Source organism: Heterostelium album (assembly GCF_000004825.1).
Source record: "Heterostelium album PN500 unplaced genomic scaffold PPL_scaffold9, whole genome shotgun sequence".
Classification (NCBI taxonomy): domain Eukaryota; phylum Evosea; class Eumycetozoa; order Acytosteliales; family Acytosteliaceae; genus Heterostelium; species Heterostelium album.
Window position 1 is genome coordinate 2,253,470 of NW_008805071.1, and position 11,522 is coordinate 2,264,991.

Sequence of the window (11,522 nt, forward strand, 5' to 3'; positions counted from 1 at the left end):
TTGATTCGTTGAATATAATAAAATCATCTGGATGATTTGTATGCTGGATTATATGTTGAATATAATTATCTGAATTGTAATATTAATTATTGGGTTAATTGTATATTGATATGTTGGTAGTTGAATAGACAATATTGTGTTAATTATCTATATTATCTAATATTATTGGATAACAAGTATGGAATCCTCATCGAGGCCTTTACTATATTTTGATCTATTTCATCTATACTTTCAATTGAATCTTTAGGAAATAGACATAAATATAGTTGAAGTTAACAATCAATAGTTTGTTCAAAGATATTAAGTGTAAAGAAAATAATTACCTAGATCTACTATATGTATCATAAATACTAAAATAGCTGTCTTTTAATACCACTAATATCGAACATTGTTTCTTTTGGCTGATTGATTCATATATTAATGATCTAAATGAATTCAATGTGATTCTTGAACTATCTTTATCAATACAATATAAACTATTGCTATCAAACAATAGATATCTATTTCTATTTTCAAACCACCTTTTACAAACTAAACTAAAACAAATCTTATCGATATTGTCTTTCAAATTATAAACAATGATTGATAATAAAACATGTGAAAGATTTACAAATTTATGTGTTTCATTATTATTGATAGACATCTTTAGAGAACTATAAAAATCTGTTGTTTTAAAAACAAGAAATCAATTCAACTAATTTACTTTAAAGAACTTATTTTATAACACCAAGACAGTTTTTTCACCCTATCAACAAAAATTGTTATTTAATTTAATGGTAATAATAAGATTTATAGTTTTGTTATTATAGTTGAACCACAGAATGATCTATCGGATTGATCATCTTTTAGGATTTGATTCCATTTGTTAGTCTCGATTGAATATACGAAATTATGATCTTTTCCTTGGAGTGAGTAGATGTTGTTTTCGTTGGGACCTGCTTGGTGGTAGATCAACTGATTGTTGGCACTGATATTCTTGGTGGCACTCAGCATCTTGACGTGAGCAGTTTCAATGTTGATTCGAATAAAGTTGGTCGACGACTGTATGTAGATATTGCCTTTACCGTCGAAACAAGAGATACGTGCATTCGGAACGTGCTGGAGAAGATCGATTGCCAAGTTGACAGTGGTGAAATTGACGGGATCGAATTTAATGATACGCTTCTGTATGGGAATGACCGAGTAGAGATGACCTCTATAGAAGAACGACAAGTGATGATAGGAGGTGTTGTTGATGGTTGCATACTTTTCAAACTTGTGGGTGCGAATGTGATATCTTGAGATTATTGTATTCGACTTGATATTGCCATCGAGCAAGTAGATATAGTCTTTAGAGTCGTAGCAAACCGAGATGCAATTGCATTCGCCGACGCCAGTCATCTCTGCATCGATATCGATCAGCCTACTCGAGATGGAGAATCGTTGGTATCTATTGGAACGTCTTAGACCACCGCCAAACTTGTAGATGTGATCACCGATTGCAATGACAGAATTGAACGACCAACGATCCTCTGATTTTATCGGTACCTGTTCAATCTTTAGACTGTCAAAGGGAATGTTACCGTTGATGAAATTGGCAATCGGGATCAACGAGATCTTACATTCATTGTCGGTAGAGAACAGGTAGGTTACCATCGATTGTTGTTGAGCGAACAGTGCTCTATCGATAAGTGACAGTTTTACCGATTGATTAATATCATTCTTTACCGTGTTGATCAACTGGTTGTTTATTATGAATCTAAATAGTGTCTTTTCATTACAACTAGATGTCAAGCTATTATTCAACCTCGCAATACTCTTGTGTTGTAATACCATATGTAATAATGAACTATCATCACATTTATTAACAATACTGTTGTTGATATTATTATTATTGTTATTATTGTTATTTGTATTATCAGATGGTTGATAGAATAAAGTACTATTATTCTTATGAAGAAAATCATTGAAACTCAATGATTCCTCCATAGATTTGATAATCGATGATAGATGATATCGATCGGTTGTATCTGCCACTGACATTGTATCATCAGTTGATATAGATGCATCTATATCTGAATCTACATCCAATTCCAATGGTTGTAATTGTGTTATCGCTGTTAAATTACTCGTTTGATTTATTGTTGTTGATGATATTAAATTATTATCAACATTTGTATTAATATTATTATTATTATTATTTGTTGTTGTTGTTGTTGTTGTACTATTAATATTAGTTGTTGTATTTATACCATTTTTTGTATTTAGTTGTTTTTTTATTTGATTGATTATGGTATTCAATGATTTCAATTCACATAACTGATTATTTATTTGTTGTTCTATTATTTCTTTGTCGGTGATGATCGGTTTCTTTAACTTGTGTTCCTGTACGACAAGATAATCGTGAAGCTCTTGGAATTTACTTGTTATATCATTCTCTGTCTTTGTCAACTCTTGATAGAGAGACACCTTTGACTTTACAGAACTATATAACAATTCAACATTCGTTTGAATATCACTAAATATTCCTGTTATTTTATTTGTATTTTTATTATCACCAATACTATTAATAGTGATAATTTGATTACTATTAATTTGACTACTATTACTTTGATTATTATTATTTATATTTATTAATATTGTTTTTATGTCATCGATATGATCGAATGAATGACCATTATGAAGTGGTGTACATCTTGAACACAAAATCATATGACAATTTAAACAAATTAATTTAAGTGATTTTTGATGAGTATTACATCTTTCCATCTTTTAATAATTATTATATTTGTTGTCTAGGTAAAAAAATAGAATAGAATTACAGTGTTTTTTAAATATCGATGATAGATAGATCTTTTTTTATTTTATCTTATATCTTCTTTTATTTATCAATCTTAAGAGGTCTGAAAGTGTTGCGTTTGACACTCTAAATCAAACTTTTACTGATCACTTTTTGGGCACCAAAACAAAAGTTCTTTGAAAAATAAGACAAAAATAAAAAAATTAAAAAAATCGATGAAAAAAACTACTACAATTTTGGTAAAACATTGCTGGTCAAATTTCATGACTCATATGAACTACAACAAAAATAACCACACATTATTTTTTTTAATTAAAATAGTGTTATAATATATTTTTGAATTTTATTACCATAGTATTGTGATATATGTTTAAAAATATAATAATAACAACAGTATTATAAAAAAATAAATAAATAATGGGTATTTGTAAATGTAAAAAGAGATCAGATGAATTCTGTTATTTACACAAAAAGTTTATATGTGATGGTTGTGTAGTCACTGATCATCCAACTGTATGTCATGTCATTTACTTTGATCATCATCATCATCATCATTATTATCATGATAATAATCATCTATTTCATCTTCTAATTCTTCAAAAAACTAACAAATTGTCTATTTAAATTATATAGTGTCATATAGGATCATATGTAGATTGGTTAACAGATAGTGAGTTTGAAGAGTCGGTATGTGGAGTATGCAAAGGTGAACTATCTAAAGAGAATTCTGTTCGTTTGCTATGCTATGGTAAGTTGATTAGTTAGATATTTTAGGATTTGATATTAATATATTTATATTATATATTAGATCTATTTCATCCAGAATGTATTGATGTATATGCATGTTCATTACCTGCAACAACTGCACAAGCTGGATATGCTTGTCCGACATGTATGGTATGTAGTTAGATTTGTTAGATTAGTTAGATTAGACGATAGATGATAGATGATGATGATGATGATGATTGGTTAATCGATTGGCTAATTGATTGATATGATTACCATTTAGAAACCAATATTACCACCAAATGATAAAGTAGATGGATTGTCTAGAAGTATTAGAAAGACGTTTGGAGTCTCTTCATGGGCGGAACCATTCCTTGGATCTGCACACAAGTTGCAGGTAAGTCATCCAGGTTCGGCGATGGGTGGCAATAGTACTGGTGCGACGACTACAGGTAGCAACGGCGGTACTAATATTGGTAGCAATGGAAGTAATAGTAATCATTTAACATCACCCAGTTCCAATCCGACATCACCAACCACTTCACATGTCGATTTGACCTCGCTGACGGGTCAGATCAATCAATCGCTACTCGAAGAGACACCGCCACTCGCACATCTAAATAACAATCCGTACGGACTTGCTATCAGAAAGCCACAACAACCATCATCAAAGAATGATACTGTCATTCAATTTCAAAACAACCAGATCGACGATGAAGAAGATAAATATAACAAGAAGAGTTTGATTTCACTAAACAGTATTTCAAGGTATGTTGAATATCCATATGATTAATCATCATCATCATCATCATCATCATCATCATCATCATCATCATCATCATCATCATCATCATCATCATCATCATATTCATAGATATTAAGAAAGAAGAAATTTATTAACAAATTTCATCAAAACATCATTATCATAGGTTTAAAGATGAGAACAAGATTAGATTTTATTTGATAGTTATATTTATGATTGCTGGATTTTTATATTTAGTCGTTAGAATGCGGACTCCCACAGAAGAAGGTTTGATTGAAGAATAAGAATTTAAACTAAAGAAGGAGAAATGAAATGAAAGGAAAGGAAATCGATATCGATCAAGAAATGATGATTGGATGATATATTTTACAATCAAAGTAAATCAATCATTTTTGTATTTGGAGAAAGAGCAAAGGAGGAATAGAAATTTTAATTATTACTATATATATTAGTTTTATTAAATAAATAAGTTATTGTAATTCAATACTAGTTTGATTTTTTGTTGGCGTTGTTGGTTGGTTGGTTGTTTCTGATGTTTTGGTTAAAAAAAAAGAAGAAATGATTGTGGTCGATTATTATTACTATTATTACTATTATTATTATTTTGTTGTTTTCTTAAGATGATCTCTTAGAGCATCGATACCAGTTTGATTTTGACCTGGTGCTCCTATATAGGCAGAACATCTTCTGGAAATTCTGATAGCTTGACCACCTCTCATCGATGACATTAGACTTTCCATGAATTGTCCGTTTGGTGCATGGTCATCATCGTCTTCGCCACCTGCATATTGCACTTGTAGAGAGGGTGCAACCGGTGAAGTTGGTTTCATCATTGGAAGTGCACCGGCTGGTGGTTTGAATCCGCCTGGTGTTGGAGGTTTCGGTGATCCAGTACTGGCCGATGCACCAGCAAGTTTTTTGGCTGCTGCCTTGTTGGCGTTTTCACGTTCCTTCAACATCTGCTCGTGAGTACGCTTGAATTCGCTCTTGAACTTGGAGATGTTGGCAAAGAATTCCTCGGGGGTGGCAGTCTTGCTGTCCTCACCGAAATAGGCGACCACCGCCGAGAATGAATCGCATGCCAATGTCGATTGTTTCTCGAGTTGTCCAACAGAGTCTGTCGCTTGTCCGAGGAAATTCGATAGGACAGTCTTGGCTGCACCCTCAGAGACTTCGACTTCCTGCTTGACTTGGTTGAGACCTTTACGCAAACCACCGAGTTCCGACTTGATTGTCTGAACGGATACACGCTTGGCATCTTCACAGTTGGAGAGTTGCTCGTGGAAATGCAAGAGGTCCGGGTGTTTTTGCTCGAGGAATTGGATGAGCCAAACGAGCAGAGTAATCTTGTTGTCGACTGGCGACCGCATTTCGGCGAGCGACGACAGCGAATCCAGCTTGAAACCATAGACGTCACCACGTGGAGTTCCACCATTGATAAAGTTTCCAAGTGAAAGAATGATTTCCAAGAGTTTCTGGAAGTGTTTGCTTTCTTTCAACTCGTTCGATGCCTTTAGCAATACTTGTACATCGGGCGACAATTCTTCTATTTGAGAACGCAGCTTTTGTTTGAATATGAAACAATCGAGCTTCTCATTGATACGAGTCACCTTTGACATTTCATAGAGGAATTGCTCTGGTTTGCCAAGGCTGCTGAAATCTTCTTCTCTGAGGAGTTCAACTTCCTCGGGTGTCGGTGTGAATTTGGAGAGCGACTTGGCATCCTCCAATGTCAATCTAGTCTCGTCGAGTTGGTTGATTGCCTTGGCGAGATCTGCCAATGGCATCTTGAATCTACTCAACATGATAGAGATTGCCTGTGAACGTTTTATATCCAAGATACTAATGGCTTGAGCTGGTTTTGTTGGCGAACCAACACTGCTTCCTGCCAATGGACCACCACCTGCTTCCATTGGTTTGGCGGCAGCCGGTTTCTTGACTTGGAACAACTCTTCCAGACCCTTGAACTGGTCATTCAAACTAAATTCCTTGGCGTTCATCCACATTGAATTCTCAATGATATTGTTATTGACTTTTTTCCATTGAAGACCAACCATTTTGACGCTTGGAGTTGGTGGTGTTTTTCTGGACGGTAAGTTTGGTCCGGTTGGAGCGGCAGGTGCGCCTGGCGCAGCCGACTTCTTTCCACCGGGTGGAGGTGGTGGTGGTGGTGGTCCTCCTGCTCCTCCGGGTGGTGGAGGTGGTGGTGGTGGCGCTCCTCCTGGTGGTGGTGGAGGTGGTGGTGCTCCTCCTGGTGGTGGAGGGGGTGGTGGTGGTCCGCCCGAAGATGGAATCGGTTCTGAATTGGTAATATCAGGTGTAGTTGGTTCGGCAGTTAAAGTATTTGGTGATGGTGATGGTTCATTTGTTGATTTTGGACGACTTGCCAATTGTTGTTCCAAACTCTTAATAGTTCTATCCAATTCATTGATTTTACTATTTAATTGTTGATTGTCAGATTTCATCTCATCTAAAGATGTAGTTAGATTTTTAATCTTGTCAGTGAATACTGTTGTATCTACTTGTGGTTGTTGTTGTTGTACAACTGTAACTGTTGGTGCTGGTGTTGCTGCTGTTGCTGCTGTTGCTGCTGCTGAATGCTTCAAATGTTCAATTTGCTCAATTAATTTTCTATTTTCAGAGGTGAGTGTGTCGATTCTGTCGGATTGAGATTGACGAGTTGGATCGGAGAGTAACGATCCAACCGCTTCGTCTAGTAGATTCCATTGTTTTCCACCGAGATCCGATTGAGTGCTGGCCAGAGTGTATAGACATCTGAGAATGGAGAGGAAGTGGTGGTGTAGTGCCGGTGACTGTTGGAGCATGGCATCGAGTTTGCTGCTCACTTCAGTTGGTGAACGAATATTGACGTCGGTGTATGCAGAGTCCATCTCTTCGCTATCTTCTTCGAGACACTCAAAGAATACATCAAGTTGTGTGTCCAATTCCGAGTGTTTGCCTCTCGATGGCTTAACTAATTCTATCAATTCCAATGCTGTAAATTCCGATCGTAATGAAACACGTGTTTGTAAATCTACAGGTGAATTAACAACTGAGTTTACAAAGGTCATAAAAGATGTCTATAAAAAAAAAAAATTTTTAATTATATATTGAAATTAATTAATTATATTAGATTTTTGAACAACATTAAATTAAAAGAATTTATAATTATTTTTATATCTTTTTTTTAAATAAAAATATAACTTTTTTTAAAAATCAAAAAGAATAAACTTTAAATTATTATAATAATTAATTTTTTAAATTATTATAATTACTCCAAATTTGTCAAATCAATCATTGCCAATAGAATAAAGATAAATATACACATGAATGATTATGAATTGAATTGTTTGATGATATATTTTTAAAACAACTTGGAATAATATGGATGGAAATTTTAAAAGTGTGTGTCAAAGAGTTTAAAAATATACGTCATTTTGGGTTGGTGGTTGATGATGGATTAAATAAAGTCTGACACATGATATTTATAAAAATTATGATTGTGTGTGTATGGTTTAGAATAATGGTACCAATATAATAATTATGTGATAATATGTTGTATTGATTTACTTTGTATTGATTTGATTGATTTGATTTGATTTGATTGATCGACAATTATATTAATATAAAGATAATGAAATAAAATATATAAAATTGGAACTTTGATTTGATTTGTTTCGATTTCTTTGAATGTATAAAAAAGCTATAAATAATAAAAATAATATTGTTGTTGCTGTTGTTATATTTACCCAATATTCAAATTGTAATTGTGACTTTGCAACTTGTTTAGCACCCTCCACGATAGTTTGGAAACGAGTTCTCTCACGTGTAGATTGTCTAAAGTTTTCGACAGCTTCAAGAACGAAATCGTGTCCAATTTTAGGAACCAATGACAAGGCTGCTGTTAATGATAGAATAAGTGAACGCAATTCAGGTGGGTATGTCAAATCCAAACATAAAATCAAAAGTTTGAAAGTGTGTGATGTTGCCATAACTGATTTCAATCCATTTGTTGAATTTAACAATGATTTAATACAAGTAACACAATCTGACATTATCAAGAAATCTGTTTTATCCTTTCTATTAGATTTTAAATTATAATAAATAAAAATAGTGAAATGGTTCATTAATTTGATTAGTAATGATTCCAAAATTTAAATTACTATTGTTATTATTTACTTACTCTGGCTTCAATTGGAATGTTTGGAATATCTTTAGAATTTCAACGAATCCACCGAGTTGAAGGAATGAATTGATCCATGACATTGGATTCGATCCGAGACAAACACGCAACTCTGAAATTAACTTTTGATTCTGTGCTGCGGCGTTCTCACGCATTGCCGACAAGAAATATTGTGGGGTGTCGTAGAGTGTACCGTTTTGTTTTGCTTTCTCCTCGGCGTCTCTAATCTTATCTTTGTGTTGCATGAGGAGTACCCACTTCTTGTCGTTGGACCAAGCTTGCATCTCTGCTTTCTTGGCATCGGGGACACCCAACTCGTCTAGCAGACTAGCAAACTGCTGACCGAGATCCTCGCTAGCAATGGGTGCTTTAGTGGTTCCACCATTGCTGTTGTTGTTAATTACCGCTGGACTAACCGATTGCTTTCTATCCTTATCCTTCTCTTTATCCTTATCCTTATCACCTTTAATTCCTTTTATAATATTACCAAACATTGTTTTTTTTTTTTCAAATGTTTTTTCTTTCTTTCTTTCTATTACTACACTAATATTATTATTATTATTTCTTTTTCTTTTCTATTTTTTTTTTTACAAATTATTTTAATATTATTACAATTTTATATGATTTATTGATTGGTTTATTATTTAGAAATACATTAATTCTTTTAGGAAATGAACATATAATAACAATAGTGATACAAGGTTATTAAGATTTTACGTAGTATGTTATTGTACAATCAAAAAAATACTCTATAATTTTTAGATTTTTTTATTTTATTATTGTTTTTTTCTAATTTTATTTGAAAATTTTTGCAAATCTTAAAATCAGTTAGTTAGAAAAAAAAAACCACCATTTTTGCTGTCTAATTTGGCAATAAAGAAAAACGTACAATCAAATAATGTTGTTAAAAAAAAAAAAAAAGAATATATATGGTTTGGTTTCTGATTTTTCATTACATCAGAGAACATACACAAAAGTTGTAATTTCAGAACTAAAAATGTAAATTGAAATTATTTAGTTATAAATTGGTTTTTTTTTTTGAATCTACGATTGGCCTCTCTCAAAATAATACTACTAAAAATATCAAAAACAATCCAAATTAATTATTAATACCATATTAGTTATAACTTTGACCTTTATATCTATCTATTTTTATTTAATTAATCAAGTTAATATATATTTGTTTGGTATTTGTATTGTACAATAAATTTATATCTAACTTTTTTTTTTTTTTGCAATCACTTGCAAAAACAAAATTTTTTGGTTGATGCGTCATCAAAAAAAAAAAAAAAAAGAAAACAAAATTCATTTTTTGAGCACACGAATTCAAAAAAACTATTAATTAAAATAACAAACAGACTTGTTTTTCTTTGGTTCCAACCTATCTAGTTTTTGTTTTTTTTTCAAGATTAATTATTTATTTTTATATATTCTTAGAATCAACAACAACAACAACAACAATGTATAACAACAGAATATTGTATACTATATTTTTTATTTCATTGCTGGTGATTGTTGCTATTGGTGGTGCCGACTACTACCAAATTCTTGGAGTCGGTCGTGACAGTACACCAACAGAGATAAAGAGAGCCTACCGTAAACTCTCGTTGAAATATCATCCCGATAAGAATCAGGACAAGGATGCGCAAGCGAAATATCTCCAGGTCAACGAGGCCTACGATTGTCTCTCGGACGCTGACAAACGTCGTACCTACGATCAGTACGGTGAGGAGGGACTGAAACGTCAACAGAATGGAAACGGTGGTCACGGTGGTGGCGGTTGGGACATCTTTGGCGATCTCTTTGGTTTCGGAGGACGTCAGCAGGGTGGCGGCCAACAAATGCAACAGCGTGGCGCCGACATTGAGTTGGAGTTGGAAGCATCGTTGAAGGACCTCTACCTCGGTAGAACCACACGTGTCACTCACAAGAAGCAAGTTCTCTGTCACAAATGTCGTGGTACCGGTGCCAAGAATGCCGACGACGTCACCACGTGCTCCGGCTGCAAGGGTAGCGGAATCAAGACAAAGATCCAGCAGTTGGGTCCAGGTTTCGTACAACAGATGCAAACTACGTGCGACGAGTGCGGTGGCAAAGGAAAGAAGACAACATCCAAGTGTCCACACTGCCAAGGCAAGAAGGTGGAGACTGGCGAAGAGACCTACACCGTCGAGATCGAGCGTGGCATGTCCGAGGGACAGACTATCAAGCTCGAGGGCATGGGAGAGGAAGCACCCGACACCACACCGGGAGATGTTATTTTCAGAATCGTTCAGATTCCACACAAGGATTTCTCGCGTTCCGGTGACAACTTGCACTACAAGATGTCGATTTCACTGCTGGAGGCACTCACCGGCTTCGACAAGGAGATCGAACACCTCGACAAACACAAAGTTCGTGTACAACGTAAGGAGGTAACCCGTCCAGGTTTCATTTTACAGATTCCAAACGAAGGTATGCCACATCACGATTTCGCATCGCAAACCGGTAATCTCTTTATTGAATTCACAGTGATCTTCCCAACCACAATAACTGAAGAACAAAAATCAGGTAATTATTAACTATTTATTTAACCATATTTGAAAAACTAAACTAACTGATAACTAATCAATCATTTCATTCATCAAATTCAAATAGCATTCAAGAAATTACTATAAAAACAAATTGAAAATAATATAGAAATATAAATAATAATAATATAGATAGATAATAATACAAAAACGACTTTGCTTTGACAAATATTAATGTTGTTATAATAATATTAAAAAAGAAATACACTTGTAGTACAATTTAAATTTGATCATCAAAATGTATTAATTTAAATTATAATCTAAAAACAAATATTTTATTATTTTTTTTTTTTCCAATTTTTTTTTCTCATTATGATTAAACTAATTGGGAAGGAATGAATGATATCAGCCCGAATTAATTGGTGATGACATTCACAACGACTCTTATTTTGTTTGTTTTCATGAAAAAACACCTTTGTTGACCCACAAACAAAAATACACCTTTTATGCAAAAAAATCAATTTTTTTTTTTTTTATTTTTATTAGTAGTTAGTTTGTTGT

The 11,522-nt window shown here is 33.6% G+C and overlaps 4 protein-coding genes across 4 annotated transcripts; 2 read left to right on the forward strand and 2 right to left on the reverse strand.

The window, feature by feature from the left end:
• Positions 1 to 789: 789 nt before the first annotated feature.
• On the reverse strand, positions 790 to 2,748 carry PPL_09403 (uncharacterized protein; the record flags this gene model as incomplete). Its single annotated transcript, XM_020580198.1, has 1 exon — positions 790 to 2,748. One exon carries the CDS (start codon positions 2,746 to 2,748, stop codon positions 790 to 792), a length of 1,959 nt encoding a protein of 652 aa, XP_020429874.1.
• A 448-nt stretch (positions 2,749 to 3,196) lies between these two features.
• On the forward strand, positions 3,197 to 4,552 carry PPL_09404 (zinc finger protein-like 1; the record flags this gene model as incomplete). Its single annotated transcript, XM_020580199.1, has 5 exons — positions 3,197 to 3,292; positions 3,413 to 3,527; positions 3,588 to 3,676; positions 3,789 to 4,273; positions 4,435 to 4,552. 5 exons carry the CDS (start codon positions 3,197 to 3,199, stop codon positions 4,550 to 4,552), a joined length of 903 nt encoding a protein of 300 aa, XP_020429875.1.
• A 315-nt stretch (positions 4,553 to 4,867) lies between these two features.
• Positions 4,868 to 8,945, reverse strand: forB (actin binding protein; the record flags this gene model as incomplete). The annotated part of the gene is made up of 3 exons (XM_020580200.1): positions 4,868 to 7,348; positions 8,018 to 8,348; positions 8,452 to 8,945. 3 exons carry the CDS (start codon positions 8,943 to 8,945, stop codon positions 4,868 to 4,870), a joined length of 3,306 nt encoding a protein of 1,101 aa, XP_020429876.1.
• A 966-nt stretch (positions 8,946 to 9,911) lies between these two features.
• PPL_09406 (heat shock protein DnaJ family protein) lies at positions 9,912 to 11,161 on the forward strand (the record flags this gene model as incomplete). Its single annotated transcript, XM_020580201.1, has 2 exons — positions 9,912 to 11,001; positions 11,154 to 11,161. The coding sequence occupies 2 exons, from the start codon at positions 9,912 to 9,914 to the stop codon at positions 11,159 to 11,161; spliced, it is 1,098 nt and encodes a 365-aa protein (XP_020429877.1).
• Between the last annotated feature and the right edge of the window lie 361 nt (positions 11,162 to 11,522).